A 17,762-nucleotide genomic window follows, 5' to 3' on the forward strand; every position below is an offset into this window, starting at 1 on the left:
TTGACTGTGAATTTGAATTTGAAGCCATGTCTAACTTATGCTGTAGGTTTTTGCTCTGTATAAAGTCCAGTCATTAAACTGTATTTTTCATGTATTTCCTCTCATCTGACTCCCAACTTGTATAAGAGAGGTAGAGAACTTAAGTTTAAATTTTTTTCTTTGTTTAGTGCATGTGCGCAAAGTGCAAGGACCAGCATAAGCATCTCGGCTCCCCACCTGCAGGGAAGTAGTTTCACAGGTGGTGAAGCAGGTCTGCAGGTGTCTCTCTTCTCTCCCCCTCTCTGTCTTCCCCTCCTCTCTCCATTTCTCTTTGTCCTATCCAACAATGACAACATCAACAACAATAGTGATAACTACAACAACAATAAAAACCAATAAGGACAGCAAAAGGGAAAATAAATAATTTTTTTAAATTGCTTTATTGAAAAAAGTTTTAAATATATTAATGTTTAGGTCATGTAAGATTTCAGTTATTTGTGGAACTTTACTCATCAGAGCACAGGAGACCAGTGTATGAAAGTTTTCTCAGATGCCAGCTCTGAAATTCCAGGACTCAGACTGAGACATCAGTGTCTGTGGTGATGATCACCTACCCTATGCTCTGTTTTTTCCCTGTGTTTAAAAATTGAACAGAATAGGGAGTTGGGCGGTAGCGCAGCGGGTTAAACGCAGGCGGCACAAAGCACAAGGACCAGTGTCAGGATCCTGGTTCGAGCCCCCGGCTCCCCACCTGCAGGGAGTCGATTCACAGGCGGTAAAGCAGGTCTGCAGGTGTCTATCTTTCTCTCCCCTCTCTGTCTTCCCCTCCTCTCTCCATTTCTCTCTGTCCTATCCAACAACGACGACAACAATAATAACTACAACAACAATAAAACAAGGACAACAACAGGGAATAAATAAATAAATAATAAAAAAAAGAGAAAAAGATTGAACAGAATAAACGCTGTTAAGGACTGACGGTAATACTGGACACCTTGTCTAAAGTTAAACTCAAAACACCAAGCACTCTGTGTCTCTATCTAGACTTTTAGTGTCTTAGTGCTCATCTTAACTGAAAAGGTTTGAGCACATTGTGTATCCCACCACCCAGGAGAATTTAGCCTGTTTCTTGCTTCACTTTAATAAAATATGTTGAGATTAATGTGACCTGTTGTTCACTTTTTTACTCATATCACTTAATGCAGTTCCTTGCACATGGATCACTATATTTGTTGAGTAAAAGAATGACCTGTAAGAAGAGTAATTTATAAATGCTTATTGATCTAGTTAATAGGCCACTGCCTGTGTAGCATGGATGATAGAAAAAACATGGGGGCAACTATTTCCAGATCACCCCTTCTAAAATCCAGATCAATATATGACATGCTTAAAAAAAAAAACACTTTAGTTAAGATTAATGGTTTGCAGTACAGTGTTGATACATGGGTGGGATTTCTCATTTCCCTGTGATAGGTTTGTGCGAAAGATTCCAACTTAAGTCCTTTTCCACCATCATGCACCAGGACCCTAATTCTGGTTTTTACCACCACCACTACAATCACAATCTATAGCATACTTCTCAGTAGCCATTTTTCCCAGATGAAGTAAATACAGAGTTGTATGTGTGGCGAAATTCCAGGAATTGAAACTTTTTAAGAGAACCTATATTAAAATAAAGGAAAAATATTGGCGAATGAGTTGAAGTCATATATAAGAATCATCTATTAAGTAGGTTAAATACATATCTCATCTGCCTTCTCCTGTTCATTCTTCTTATTTAGAAAGCCAATATTTTCATTCTGCAAGGGCAGGGCAGTTAGATAAGAGCTCAGAATGCAAAACTGTATTCATGTTAGTCTTACCAAGGTTTTGCAAAGTGAAATAAAACAACTTTAAAAACTCTGGATTCTCTTGTAAATAGATCTTGTGATTGTTGGTTGTTTGTTATTACTTGGACCATTATACTCCCTCTTTATGCACATAATTGGAAGCTGGCAGTAAAACTCTAAAATAAGAACTTTATTCTAAAAGTAAAATACACTTTTTATTGAGTCTGAATTAGAAAACGTCTTTCGTAAAACAAGTGCAAAAACACAGGGTTTATGATCATGCCACCATTATTCACTGCACATTCTCCAGAAAAGTTTAATTTATTCATTTCAGTGTGTAAATTTGAGTACAGAGGTAGCTTCATAACCATATAGATGTTGAGTATTCTATACTTTATAAAACATTTCAGTCATAATCAAAGGCTTATATAGTATACTCTCAATGGCCAACCCAGGTTCATGCCTCTAGAAAATAATCTTTGATCTTCTTACCCCTGACATTCAGTCATTTCTGATCTTTTGCACCATCATGCACCCCTAGTACCCCCTAGCTCCCTTTCTGCCCTCCTTCCCTGGAATCCTTTGATTTGGTGCAGTCCACCACACCTAGTCCTCATTTCATTTTGTATTTTTCCTTGCTGTTCTTGTTTATTGCACCTATGAGTGAGACCATTTGTTATTCATTCACCTCTTTTTGACTTGTCTCACTTAACCTGATTCTTTCGTGTTCCATGCAAGAAGAGGCAACAGAGATGACTTCATCATTTTTAACAGTGGTATTCCATATGTATATGTATATGTGTATATATATATATATATATACCACAGCTTTCTAAGCCACTCATGTGTCATTGGACATCTGGGTTGCTTCTATGTGTGGTATTATTATGCTGCTGTGAACATAGGTGTACATAGATCTCTCTGGATAGGTGCTTTTTGTTTACTTTGAATAGATGCTCCGGAGAGAAATTGCTGGGTCATAGAGTAGGTACATTTCTTTTCTTTTTATAGAATAGGTACATTTTTAGTGTTCTGAGAAATCTCAGAATGATTTTCCACAAGGGTTGTGCCAGTTGACATTTTTATCAGCAGTGTAAAAGGGTCCCTCCCCCCATATCTTCCCCAACACTTGCTATGTCTCTCCTTTCTAATATATCACATTTTCACAGATGCAAAGTGGTATCTCATTTGTTGTCTTTATTTGCAATTCTCTGATAATCATTGGCTTTGAACAGTTTTTTTATAGGACATGAATATACTGAAGAGACAGAAAATGAGATATTCTAATAAGGTCTTTTGATAATAAGTCAGCTGTATTTTCCTCTCTTTGTCCATTTTTTTTCTCAGAGAAAGAAAGAAAGAATGTTTTGTGACTCTGAATTTGGTACCATGCCAGTACTGCTGAACTGTGATTATATAGTGACTTGTATCTGTTTTTCTCCTCAGTGGCTCACACCATTCAGCCAGCCCTTCAGCTCACTATTCCAAAAATAGTGGGTCTCTGGATACATCGAAAGTCTACATTGTGTCACACAGCAGTGGGCAACAGGTCCCTGGGTCTACATCCAAGTCCTACCACAGACAGGGGACAATGAATAAATTTATCATTGGCTGGAAGAAATCAGAAGGTAGTCCACCTCCTGAAGAGCCAGAGATAACTGAATGTCAGGGGTAAGGAGATCAAGATGACACCTAACACATTTTAGAGCATGACTAACTAAATGTATTTTTATTTTTCCCTCAACAGGAATATATTTTCTGAATAAGAATAACATAAGAATTATCTTCGTTAAACTCTTTATTAGAATTTTTCTGTATATATAAAACTCTTTCCTTAATTTTTGCATATAAAGTTAAGACATCTCTGTTCTTTTTTCTTATTTTATTTTTTAATATTTATTTATTTATTCATTCCCTTTTGTTGCCCTTGTTGTTTTATTGTTGTAGTTATTATCACTGTTATTGATGTCATCGTTGTTGGATAGGACAGAGAGAAATGGAGAGAGAAGGGGAAGACAGAGAGAAGGAGAGAAAGACACCTGCAGACCTGCTTCACCATTTGAGAAGTGACTCCCATGCACGTGGGGAGCCAGGGACTCAAACTGGGATTCAGGATCCTTATGCACCACCTGCACTTAACCCGCTGGCTACCGCCTGACTCACTTTTTTTTTCTAGTACACACACACACACACACACACACACACACCTGCACTTGCAATCACAAAGTTATCTTAAGTATTGATGGTGAGAGATAGTCTGTATGTAAATACACAAATTCAAGGACAGTTTGAATTCCTGTTGTTTATTAGTGTATCTGGAAGTTGATGTGTGACACCATAAAAGACAAACATGGTTTTTTGTTTTTTTGTTTTGCCTAATTTTAAAATGGCTTTGTTTTTCTCTTCAGCTGTCAGGTTTTGTGGAGGGAGATGGGAAAGAATTTTTTGTATTGGTTTCACCAAAAAAGAAAGAAAAGAGAAAAATAGTGGTAACCCATTTTATAGCATGTATGAAAGCATTGTTGATAACTCTTTGAAGAGACAAACCGCATTTCAAGAATGCATAGCAAGCCTGATCAGAGCTAGTTGTTGATTTTGCTTGTCCTTTAAAAGAAAGACCTAAAGTTTCATACATAGTATGTTTCAAAGTCTTTATGTTTTGCTGTGTCTTCATGTTGGTTGATGGCATTATCTACCAAAGGGGGTACACAAGAGCCACAGGCTCTCTTAGGTTTTAAGTTTTGTTAAAGGACCATTTTTCTTCCCGAAAAAATTACCCCACTTTTTATATGCACTACTAAAACTGACCTTACCTTCTAAATTGAAATCATTTTAGAGCTGAAATTATTTTGCTTAAAAAAAAAAGCTGTGTCAATAATTGCAAAGGAGTTATTTATTTAGAAAAGGGCTTATAGTGGTAGGTACCATTTATTTTATTATTTTATTACTATTATAAGTGATCTAATAATGATCACAGCCATCCTGTCATCAAAAAGACAGCTATAGCTAAATAATTAACTTTCAATAACTATTGTATTTGATAACTGTTGTATATGTAACTTTGTATCCCTATGCAGATATAAATATATGTATACATTTTATTAGTTATAGTAACTAATTAAGTTGCAGATTCATGACAGTTTTACACATAAGTACTTCAATTGAGTTTCATGAATATAAAAAAGCTTACTTTTATACCATATTATTACACCTAACAAATTGATATAATTTCCTAAAACCCTCTCTACAGTGAAAATTTATCTGTTTGAAAAAAATGACCCAAGATAGTTTTTTTCTCATTTATTAGTGATTAAATATTGATTTAATAAATTATGGAATAATATAGATATTATTCCATGCTGTTCCTACCACCAGGTTCTATGTCCCCATTTCCTTCATTGGAAACTGCAGTACTTTTTCCAAGGTCACAGGTGTGGGTTGACTATTTTTTCTATGACTATCTGTCTATATATATATATATCCATTTTTTTCTATGATCTTGCCATCTCTTCTTTCTAAGTCACAACTATTACCACTTCCTCTTTTCTTTCCTGGTCTTGATAGAATTGTAGTTCAGTCCTGTAATCATTTTTTCCTCTTTGGGAATATAGACCAAAGTCCTTTTTTAAAATTTTTATTTATAAAATGGAAATATTGGCAAGACTACAGGATAAGAGGGGTACATTTACACACAATGAGGGGTACATGCCCATTCCCAGAACTCCATATCTAATCCCCTCCCTTGATAGCTTCCCTATTCTCTATCCCTCTGGAAGTATGGATCCAGGATCATTATGGGGTGCAAAAGGTGGAAGGTCTGGCTTCTGTAATTATTTCTCTGCTGAACATGGGCATTGGAAGGTCAATCCATAGTCCCAGTCTGCCTCTCTCTTTCCCTAGTAGTAGGGCAGGGATTTGAGGAAGTGGGGCTCTAAGACATATGGTGGAGTCCTCTGCCAAAAAAGTAGGGTTGGCATCATGGTATCATCTGGAACCTGGTGGCTGAAATAGAGTTAAGATAAAATGCAGAACAAATTGTTGACTAATCATGAACCTAAAGGCAAGAATATTACAGATGAAGATTTGGGGTCTCCATTTTGTAAAAAGCTAGTAGGTTTATTTTAGGTACATTACAGAGGGCCCATGACTTTACTAGTTTTTGCCTTTGCCTGACATCTAATATGCAAGTGGACCCTGGTTATTGTCTGGGGAGATGGTGAGACCAAAGTTCTTTATTGGTGGAAAGTGATAACTTCCATGTACCATGTATGGGTGTGAAATTAAACCCCTGAAATCTTATAGCTTTGTAAAACAACCTTAAATAACTAATAGAAAAAATTAAATAATGTTTTAATAAAAAAAGTAATTTACCAAATTAGTGAACTATATGTTTAAAACCATGCAGCTTAATGATGGGAAATGACCTAAGTTGGGGGTGAAAGTATTTTATAAACACCTATCAGGGAGAAAAATTGTACTCATATATCAATAATTGTACCTTCATCTCCCAAGGGAAATTATTTGTATTAGGAAAAAAGAAAGAAAAAATAAAAGAAAAGCAGTCTAGGAGAGTTTTGGAACCACTGAGAACCAGAGGATGTTAGCACTTTTATTACACACAGAATATGAAACCAGTTGTGCCCTCCAGAAAACTCATGACTCTGAAACTTCTAAAATTATTTTTTATTTCTTTAAAATCATATTTCAAACCTTCATGGTTATTTTGATATTAACATAACTTTATATTTGAAAAAGCAACTAAGGTAATCTGTTCATTTAATTACTAGTTAATTAAATGAGTGCATACCTTAGATATGTTGCAAGTTTTATTTGCTTTTTCCCTCAGGGATTCACACCATTTGGAAAATCCTATTCCAAACCACTGTTCCAAAAAATGATGGTTCTTTAGCTACTTTCCAAAGTCATGGCCAGAGCTGTGCTGTGTTTACCCATGTCAGAAATTATGCTGAGCATTATTGATACAGATCTAATTAAGTTACAGACTTTGTTTTCAGGATCCCTAATTTGAGGGAAGAGAAAAAGACAGAAAACATTAATTACACTATCCCATGACTATTTCACAGATAACGTTATCTTATTGCAGGGATAAGAAAATCATGGTAGTTTTTAGTTACACAATTCCTAATTTGTCCTTCTGAAATTTCTCTTTTCCATAATTCACTATTTAAGTGATTTTTCTACCTAATTGGTTTCCTAGGAAAGAATGTAAGTTCTATTCAAGACTCCAACTTGATATTTTACATCACCATCCCCCACCTTTTAATGATCCTTACTCTGTGGTTTTCCTCTCCTCTCTCCAAGTCTATGCCCTCAATTTCCCCTATTGGGTCCCCATCATCTCAGCTTTATTGCTGTGTGGCACTCACCTGCCCTCACCTTCACTTCATTACAAACTGTATCCAGAATGGTTATTTTCTTGGACTGTTCAAAATGTGTTTGCTTCTTTAGGTTATAATTTTCTGAAGTCTAATGTCTTCAGTCTAAATAAGCATATTTAAATTCTTTTTTGCATATGTTTAAAATTTTATTTATTTACTGCCATTTTTTGCGTATGTTTAAAAATTTATTTATTTACTGCCATTGGGATTACTCTGGGGTCCCTGATTGCACAATGCCACCACTTCCAGCAGCCAATTTCAATTTTACTTATTTTTCCTTTTATTATGATAGATGCAGAAGTAGAGGAGTGGAGAGAGAAAGAGACCTACAGCACTGATCCACTACTTGTTTACCTTTCCCCCGCTAGCTGGGCACCAGAGGCTTGAACTCAGGTCTCTATGCTTGGCAGTGTTTGTGCTCTACAGGATATGCCACCACTTGGCCCCTGTAATTAATCCTTCCTGAGTTATTTCATCCCTATCTCTACTCTGGTTTCTACTTTTCCTAGTAGCTATATTTTTTCTTTTTTTGGGGGGGGGCACTAGGATAATTATTCCACACCTTCATGATTTCTCGATTCTTAGTGAACTCATTTATTTATTTATTTAGATAGATACAGGGTGCAAGACACAAAGAAAAGGAGAGAGAACACAGCTTCACTCCATCAGTCATGAAGCATCATCTCTGTAAGTGCTCCCACATGATGGCAGGAGGATCAAACCCTGATCCCAGTCCATGGGAATGTATGCACTCTACAGGGTGAGCTACCCCCTCTTCCTTCCCATAAGAGTTGTATTATTATTGCACCAGATAAACAATTCTGTTTCAGGCCTCTGTGCATCTGTACAGTGCCTTCTCCCTAAATGTCCATCACAAATTTCAAGGCCAGCATCCTCAGGACATTTCTGCACATCCTCTTTCTGTACTATGATGTCTTCTCTCTTGTTCTTCCAGAGTATTCTCTCTCCCTCTCCCTCTTCCTCCCTATAATGTTTCATTCCAGAGCATAGCATTCTGCTTACCTCTGCAGTCCTAGTGACTAGCATGATATAGACCCCTGGAGCACAATTACTGACATATCATTTGGCAACTTAAAATTATTCTTCCTTTTAGAATAGTACAATTTCAGTGACACAGGGCAGTAATGTACAGGCTGCTCTCTGTTGTTTACTGCTCTACCAATTCCTAATACATGTCACATGGTGAACTCTGAAGACAATATTACCACTGACAATGTCTTTAGGAATGTTTGATTCATTAAATTGTATTTCTAAAGCAAACCTTTTAAAAATTACTTCCTACTTTCACCCTTGGAAAAGAGCTGAAAACAGTAATTCAGTCAAGCATTCTTTTGTTGTCCACAAATACATTTTTATATACTAATAATTAAGGGAGACAGCTGCTTTATTTATCCAAACAGCTTTGCAAAACTGCTGGTAATAAAACATGCCCGGCACAAGAATGAATTGATTACTCTAAGACTTGAGACTCCCTTGGGTGCATGCCTCCCTCTATGTTGTCCGGGTAGGATGTCCAGCTGCAAAAGAAGGCCTCTCTCAAATTTCTGAGAATCACAAGCATTTCTTCAAAGGACATATAATAATCTCTGATGAATTATTAAAACTGTTTTTTCTGACATATATTATAAGGAAAGGGAAAATGCAAGCTTGTTTTAAATGTTGACTCTCTTTTTTTCTTATTCCAGGCTTGAGGGATCTGATTTTTCTTTGAATTACTCAGAAATCTATTATTGCAATTGAGTTTATTTCACAAATATGAAATGGCATGAGGGTCTGGGGAAAAGGCAACAAAAGTAAACTGACTTAATTTTAAACCCAATGTAAAGCATACAACAATGTATAATATATATGGAGGTTGGGAAAATATCATAGCTATTTACACAACATATTTTCATACTTATGGTACTAAAGGTCCCAGGTTCTATCCCCAGCACCACCAAAAGCCTGAGCTGAGCAATATTCTGGTTTTAAAAGAATTATTATAATAAATGTGTAGTTATAGTTATTGAAAGGTTTTAATTCTTAATGTTTTAGGTGCTTTACATTCCTCTTAGTTTCTCTTCTCATCTGTCTCTTTTCTATTATTATTATTTTTTAGTGATTTAATATTGATTTACATAATTACAGGTCAATAGGGGTATAATTCCACACTGTTGCCACCACCTTTTGGTTTGTCTCAACAGGCTATATAATGAGATGGATCTCATATCTACAACAGTTCAGCATCAGACAGTGGTGGGAGATACAGACTCAGAAACTCAACATGTCCTGTCCAAAGAAGACTTTCTGAAATTGATGCTTCCTGACAGCCCCTTAGTGGAAGAAGGGAGAAGAAAGGTTAGAAACTTTTGTCTTCCAAGTGATCAGAAACACCAATGAAAAATCTAGAGATTCTTGGGTTCCCACAGTGCTTGTGCATCCATTTTCTCTTGTGATTATAGAGTCCACTTCATGCATGACTGACTATTTTCAGGTATTAATCTCTTAGTGAGCAAAGTGAGCACAGTAGAGATTAGGAAGTACATCATTCTAGCAAGGCTAGACAGAGCTAAAGAGTCTAGCAGGCCTGATTTAAAATCCCAGATCAAAGGACCATCATCTGTAACTTTGTGCATGTTATTTGTCCTCTTGTCCCATAATCCTCCTCTGAAAATAGGAGATAATAGTAAATATTTTGCAAAGAGAAAAGGTAGATGGGCAGAAACTCATACATTGCTAGACATAACAGGTGATCAGTGACTGTAGCTAAAAATTCACATCGCCTGACTATTGCTTCAGAATTCTACTCTGTTCCAAGCACTCCTTATTAGATATAATTCTGTTTCAGAAACCCACTGGAGTTGAATTGTATCCTACCTGCTGGACATCACAGATAGACAGGATGGAACTTCTACTGTGTTTAATGTAACAATCACAAGGGACAGTTTATAAGCCAGCATCCTGTTCAGTGGCACAGCTTTATTTTCCATGTCAGATTGCTCACTGTTTTCTTTCTTCTTAGTTTCATTATCATTCCATCTCTTTAAATGATAATTTTTCTATTATTATTAAATTTAATTATTTATATTTAGTTATTATTAATAAAATATTTATTGAATATTAAACTTACCTACTAGTAATTTTCCCCAGTCTCCTCATTTTTACAGACAACTGAGGTCCCAAATGGTGAAACAGGACATTTACATAAATAGTACACAAATCAAGCTTTCTCTTTCTTGTCTAAATGAAAGGAAAAAAAAAAAAACAACAGGTGTTGCTATATTGACTGTGATTAGGGCAAACAGTAAATCTTTGTGCTATATCCTCTCTATAATAAAACAATACTGCAATTAACATAATTGTGTTCTTAGAGTTACACTCTAATTAGATACTACCTCAAAGCAGCTTTAATCTAATGTGCTTGTAATCATCTTCTGAAGAACCTGCTGGTCTTATGTGAAGAGGGAATCTCTGAAGGAATCAGTTATAATGACTCTTTTTTTTTCTTTTATTTTAATTTGTGTCAAATCATGTATATGGTACTGTATAAGTTTGGGTGCTCACTATTTTACAAAAAGTACAAGTAGCTTTTCTTGAATAGGAGTGTTTCTTTGACATGCATTTTTCCTTCTAAAACAAATCGCCTTCTTTTCATATTGTAAACTTGACTTTATAGTTCACACACATTTTATCAACTGAACAGACTTGACAGAACGGAAGGAACACATATAGCAGATGTATTTATTTTTTAGTTTCTTTCTTTTTTTTTTTTCCTTCATGGAAGGATTAATGTTTTGCATTTGACAGTGAATACAGTTTGTATATGCATAACATTTCTCAGTTTTTCCACATAACAATACAACCTCCACTAGGTCCTCTGTCATCCTTTTCCAGAACTTGTACTATCCCCACCCACTCACCCACCCCAGAGTCTTTTACTTTGTTGCAATACACCAACTCCAGTCCAGGTTCAGCTGAGTGTTTTCTCTTCTTATCTTATTTTTCAACTTCTGCCTGTGAGTGAGATCATCCCATGTTCATCCTTCTGTTTCTGACTTATTTCACTTACCATGATTTCTTCAAGCTCCATCCAAGATGGGCTGAAAACAGTGAAATCACTAAATTTTTTTGCCTCCAGGGTTATTGCCGGGGCTCGGTGCCTACGCCAAGAATCCACTGCTCCGGAGACCATTTTTTCCATTTTTGTTGCCCTTGTTGTTGTAGCCTTGTTGTGGTTATTATTGTTATTGTTGATGTCATTCGTTGTTGGATAGGACAGAGAGAAATCGAGAGAGGAGAGGAAGACAGAGGGGGAGAGAAAGATAGACACCTGCAGACCTGCTTCACCACCTGTGAAGCGACTCCCCTGCAGGCCAGAAGATCTAATTTTTGCCTTCTTGCTGTGTTCACAAATGTAAATAGCCATTTCTGTATATATTTGATATGAGCATTCTGGCTTTTACAATTGTTTATATAAAAGCAGTATAGTTTAGGATGAAGAAAAATTAGTTGTAAATTAAGATTTGATTATTTTTCAAAATGTATAACTACTTATTTTCTTGGTAAGCACATTTTCTTTTACATTAGCAATAATTTAACATACACTAATTTTAATAGTTCCTTTAAATATGAATATGATTAATTATTATAATTAAATTTTGTCTTTTTTTCTTTTTAATTTTAATTGTGATAGGGAAAGGGGGTGGAATGAGAGAGAGAGAGATACCTGCAGCACTGCTGTATCACTCCAAAAGCTTACTGGGGGTTCAAACCTAGGTCCTTACACATGGTAATTTGTGTACTTTACTAGGTGTGCCACCATCCAGCCCCCTGTAACTAAATTTTCAACAATTGTATTGGGATTTTGTAAATAATATTTTTATTTGGGGAGGGGTTAATGGTTTACAGTGTCTTTATCAAATAATATTTTAAGTGAATGGTAAGATTTGACAGTATAGATATATGTTCTTGAACTTATTTGTATGACCTAGAAGGCCACAGTGTTTGACATTCGTTTTATAATTCTTCAAGTTACATTCAGTTAATTGGTTTAAAAATAGCCTAATATTAAAATGAATTAAATCAAATTAAAATTGAGCCAGTACTTTATGTGGTTTTGAATAACTGTTGCCTGAAATGGCAAATATCTTTCCAGGAGCCTCACTGCTATAAGGTTATAGAGGTTCCATTTAATATTCAGAATTAATAAAACTGTGCATGTCTAATCCATGATAATATTTCATAGAATGTCATAGGAGGAAAATATTCAAATCCAATAACTGCACTGAAGCCCTGGTACATTTGCCTAGAAGACCCACATGCCTAGTTTAGCATTCCTGAGCAAACACATTATGCCTGCTTGGGGAAAGCCTAACAAGGCTATAATAGCACTATGTGAAGCCCCTGGATTTAGTCTAATAAATTCCATGCTTTCACCTTTTCAATGTCTGTTTTTTTCTTCCCTTCCTCTTCCTCCCTTCCACCCCACTCCCTACCAACCCCATATTTAAACCTCTAGTTTTCGTTCTATGGAAATCTGTCTCCACGAAGGTCTCTGTATCGCACTCTTTCTGATGAAAGCATATGTAGCAATCGGAGAGGATCGTCCTTTGGCAGTTCCAGAAGCTCCATACTTGACCAAGCCCTGCCCAATGACATTCTGTTCAGCACAACTCCACCCTATCATAGCACAATGCCTTCCCGCACCCATCCTGCACCCAGCATGGGGAGCCTGAGAAGTAAGTGTGCACATGTTGGAGCTCTCTTAGCAAGTTCTGGAGTATGGAGTCCCTTGTGTTATCTCCAGTGGGTATTGGGGTTGGGGAGCCGTTTTATGTTGTTGTCATTGTTCTTTTTGTTCCCAAATGTATGTATGTTTTTAAGTGTGTGCATCTGCGTGCAAATGTGTGTGTGTGTATTCCCAGGTCACAGAGTGGGCATTTTTAGAAATTGTATCAAGTCAAACCATCTCTCAACTGTTGTATCTGAAATCTGATTTTATAAAAAGAAAACTGGCAGCAGTCGGGCAGTAGTGCAGCAGGTTAAGTGCACGTGGCACAAAGTGCAAGGACCAGCATGAGGATCCTGGTTCGAGTCTCCGGCTCCCCACCTGCAGGGGAGTCGCTTCACAAGCGGTGAAGCAGGTCTGCAGGTGTCTGTCTTTCTCTCCCCCTCTCTGTCTTTTCCTCCTCTCGATTTCTCTTTGTCCTATCCAACAATGACAACATCAACAACAATAATAACTACAACAACAATAAACAAACAACAAGGGCAACAAAAAAGAAATAAATAAATATTAAAGAAATAAAAAGAAAACTGGCACAGGGTGTAGACTTTGCTATGAGCAATAGGCAGACTAAAGAGTTTGGTATTTTTGTCGTGTTTCTTCTTCATACTAGGTGCCTCATAATATAATCTGCCTGGCCTTAGGCCTGGCTTCCCCGCTGCATGGCAGGTGTCCATCACTCATGTTCTCTGTGTTCAGTTGACTCAACTTACTGGTCACAGATCAACTAGATAATTGCTAGATAGTTTTGCCACAGATTCTGTGTGTGTGTGTGTGTGTGTGTGTGTGTGTGTGTGTGTGTGTGTGTATGTGTGTGTGTGTATGCACATGCATAGGCTTAGTTTCTATTAGCAGTGTCTTTGTGTAATTTTTTTCTTATGTTAGTTGTCACTTTATTTTCTTTGTCCATTTTTTCTTTTGTCATCACTAGGGTTTCACTCTAGGCCAACTTTTTCAGATGGAAAATAGAAATAGGGGTTGGGCAGTGGTATACGCTATTAAGTACACATAGTGCTGTGTGCAAGGATCTGGGTTCAAGCCCCTGCTCCCCACCTGCAGAAAGAAGGCTTCACAAGCCAAAGCAGTAAAGTAGGCCTGTAGGTGCCTAGCTCTCTCTCTCCCTCTCTATCTTCCCCTCCCTTCGCAATTCCTGTCTTATCAAATAAAATGAAGGGGGGGGGGATAACCACCAGGAGCAGTAGATTCATAGTGCCAGCACAGAGCCCCAGCAGTAACCCTGGGCAGGGTTGGGGTGGGGGTTGGGGGAGGGACAGAAAAAGGAAAAACAGAGAAATAGACAGAGGTGGAGAGAAGGCATAGCGAGGGCCGAGCAGTGGTACATCAGGTTAAATGCACATAGCACAAAGCGTAAGGACCCACACAAGAATCCTGGTTTAAGCCCCCAGTTCCCCACCTGCAGGGGAGTCACTAAACAAGTGCTGAAGCAGGTTTGCAGGTGTCTAGCTTTCTCTGTCTTCCCCTCCCCTCTCAATTTTTCTCTGTCCTATCAAAGAAAAGGAAAAATCCAAAAAAAAAAAAAAAAAAAAGGCCACAGGAGCAGTAGATTTGTAGTGTAGGTACTGAGCCCCACTGAGAACCTTGGAGGAGAGGGGGGAGGAAGCACAGCACTTCCAGCACAGCAGGGGGCCAGCTTGAACCTAGGTCATCTGCATGACAAAGCAAGTGTCACTATGCTAGTGAGTTATCTTTCAGGACCTATTGTAAATTTCTGTTGTATAGGAGCAATGAAGATTTAATTAGTTATGTATTGTCAGTTTGTTTTTTTCTCTACCATAGGAAGTACTGTCTGTAGAACTTATTTAAATTTCATAATACACATGGAAATCTCAGACAAAATAAAATAAGTTCTAATAATGTTTAGTATAATTGAAAATGAATCTTGTTTCATAAGATTCTTAATCTATTTCTTTAAGTAACATAATTTCTTGCTCACTATAAAGGGTCCATTTTTATACATGGAGGGCACCTTTAAACTCCTTGATAACTGAAAGATCAAGTAGTAGATATAATCTACTATTTCTCCAGATTCTTCTTTTTTCTATAAATAGGTAACTGTTAATCTCACTCAAAGGCTTTTAAAATCAAAGGAATTCTATTGTCTTGACAAATGTTATTTCTTTCATGTAAAATTATTGAAATGTGATTGTACAACTTCTGGTATATGTATTAATATAGTTCTTGTAGTTTCTGTTGGCTTCTTGCTTTTTTAGCTTTAAGTTTAAAAAATACATTAGTATAGAGCAGTGTTATGAGCTTTAGAGCAAACTTTAAAGTTTAATAGAATGCACTGAGAGAGCCACATAACCCCCTCTCACCACCCCACAGCAGAGACATTTGCTAGAATCCATGAAACCGCATTGACATTTCATTGTTCATAGTTTACATCAGTGTTCATTTTCAGTGTTGGAAATTCTAGGAGTTTGGGTAAATGTATATAATGATAATTTTCCATCATTATACAATTATTCAGAATATGTTCATAACCCTGAAATTCCTTTGTGTTTGGCCTGTTTATCTTTCTCTTTTTTTAGCCCTCAGTAACCACTGACTCTTACTATCAGCACACATTTTCTTTCCCAAACTGCTTTATACAGGGAAATCATACAGTATTTGGCCTTTTCAGAATGCTTTCTTTTACTTAATATTCAGTTAAGGTTTTTTTGTGTCTTCTCATAGCCTAATAAATCATTTGTTTTTTAATACTAGTTTTTTGCTTGTTTGTTTTTAGTTTAAGTTTACCATAGTTTACTCATTCACCTACTAAAGGACTATACCTACTTTCAATATGTTCAAAATGTAAAGTCAAAAATTTACAAACAGGCAGAAGACACTTTATTCACTACTTAATAATGATCTTATTTATTTCCATTGCTAATTTCTCTGGAAATATATGTTATTTGCTGTTTTTGTTGTTTCTCTGGAAATATATGTGTTATTTGCTTTTCCCTAATGAAATCGCCACCAATCCCTATACTTCAGAAACTTTTTAGAAAGAATATTGTGTCTGGTGGGCAAAATAACAAAATGTGAGTAAAGGAATTGGAAGTAATTTGTGTTATAGACCTTCCTTCAAAACCTCTGGTTCCTTTCACCCTATCCACAGAGATGTTCAACTTCAAGAATCTGTTGTCCTTTCAAAGTTACTAGTTCTTGGAACATCTCACTCTCAAACTCACCTATGTAATGTAATGTTAATATGTAATGACATCTGTAATTCCAGTCATTAAGTGAAACAACTCAGAAAGTTGAAATGTGAATGTTAATACTTGATAGATATTTGTGAATGAAAAGTGAAGAATATTTGAGGTTGCCCTTTTGTTTCTTGGAAACTTTATTTCACATGAAAACATGGAGTGGAGATTAGTTCTGTTGAATCTTCTAGCATTGGGTGGTTAAAGTACTCAGAAGACACCCATTCTTTTTTAACTTCAAGACTTGAGCATTCCTGGAAATCATATGCTGTTCTAAGAGAATCATTCACCAGCTAGAGATTCATTCAAATCTCATTTCTTACTATTTGTGATTAACCCAATGCACCACCACCCAATTCCCAGATGTCATTTCTAACTTGGACTAAGGATAGCATTGAAAAGAGACCAGCAGTCCAACTATGTACAGTGAATATTAGAAAACCTCATCACTATAGCTTTTCCACCTATAATTGTTAGTCACAGGTTTCTTGTTCAAATATGTTTAACTTTTGAAAGCCTAGAACTTGTCTCAGAACCTTTCTTCTCTTGAGACCAAGAGTTTACTTCATTCTTGTGAGACAGATACTTAGCAAACACATTCTGGGTGTGACTCATGTCATGATTCATCTATATTTCCTGTAAAGTCACTGAAATTTGCTGTATCATTATATCTTCAACTTGTCAGTATAAAACTATGACCTGATCAGGAAATTGAAAATAATTCTGAAAATGTTTCTTTCTTGCATTCACAGAATTTTATTTTCATTATTGATGGGCTTCACAATAAAATTGGGGTCATGGGCAGAATTTAGATGCTTAGTTCACAGTTCAGATAACCTTTCTTGATCGGTTGCTCACCTGTTTTTATTCAGTACAGTGCCAGGCACTGGCAGGTTTATGTGTTATAAAAGCATTCTTGATTTTGTATTTAAGGGAGATCTGAACATTCCAACAAAGTTGATGGAAATGTCCTGTGAGGATAGACTAATAAGAGATATTAAATTTGGAAAAGTAAAAAGGCAGAGTATTAGCCTACATACTACATAAGCTAAATTCACAAAATTCTAGCTTTATTTTGGCATCTAACAATGGATGTTTCTTTTAGTTGAGGTTTTAGAACAAATAAATTAACATTCTTGTTAATTAGTACACATACAAAATCTACCGTTCCCCAGTGTAAACTCAGTGGTATGTAATGTAGGTGGTAAAAGCTGCTAGTAGCAGAGTATAATCAGTGCTACAGTTGGTATCACAGAAGGTACCCGTGGGCTGTCAGAAGCAGACTTTTGACCAATTCAGTATGACACTATTCTCTCTTTTTTTTTTAAATGTTCTCATCCTCCCATGTTTCTCCATTGGTTTCTATGGAGTAATTATGAAACTTCAGATATCTGACCACCAGGAAATACTATCAGGAAAGCATCCAGACATTTATAAGAATAAAGTCAAACTCAATAAAGATAGTCACTGTGATGTCAGGTTAGAGAAAAATAAATAAATATAAAACCACAAGATCAATATCATAGACCACAGAGCAGGGTCCCAGGCAGCAAGGCTA

At 36.4% G+C, this 17,762-nt stretch overlaps 1 protein-coding gene across 9 annotated transcripts in view; it reads left to right on the forward strand.

Annotated features, from left to right (window-relative positions):
• Positions 1 to 17,762, forward strand: part of SIPA1L2 (signal induced proliferation associated 1 like 2) — a 298,020-nt gene that overhangs the window by 249,325 nt on the left and 30,933 nt on the right. For 8 of the 9 annotated variants that reach the window (XR_009550211.1, XM_007536224.3, XM_060191984.1 and 5 more), the window contains 3 exons: positions 3,255 to 3,479; positions 9,412 to 9,565; positions 12,726 to 12,945. Coding sequence is in view for 8 of the 9 variants with exons in the window: in XM_007536224.3 (XP_007536286.2) it covers positions 3,255 to 3,479; positions 9,412 to 9,565; positions 12,726 to 12,945 (599 nt within the window). In the remaining variant the exon portion in view is untranslated. Of the gene's footprint in view, positions 1 to 167; positions 1,152 to 3,254; positions 3,480 to 9,411; positions 9,566 to 12,725; positions 12,946 to 17,762 lie in introns of those variants that run through there. The other variant, XM_060191989.1, reaches the window with a different exon arrangement.

This window comes from Erinaceus europaeus, chromosome 6, assembly GCF_950295315.1.
Source record: "Erinaceus europaeus chromosome 6, mEriEur2.1, whole genome shotgun sequence".
Classification (NCBI taxonomy): Eukaryota; Metazoa; Chordata; class Mammalia; order Eulipotyphla; family Erinaceidae; genus Erinaceus; species Erinaceus europaeus.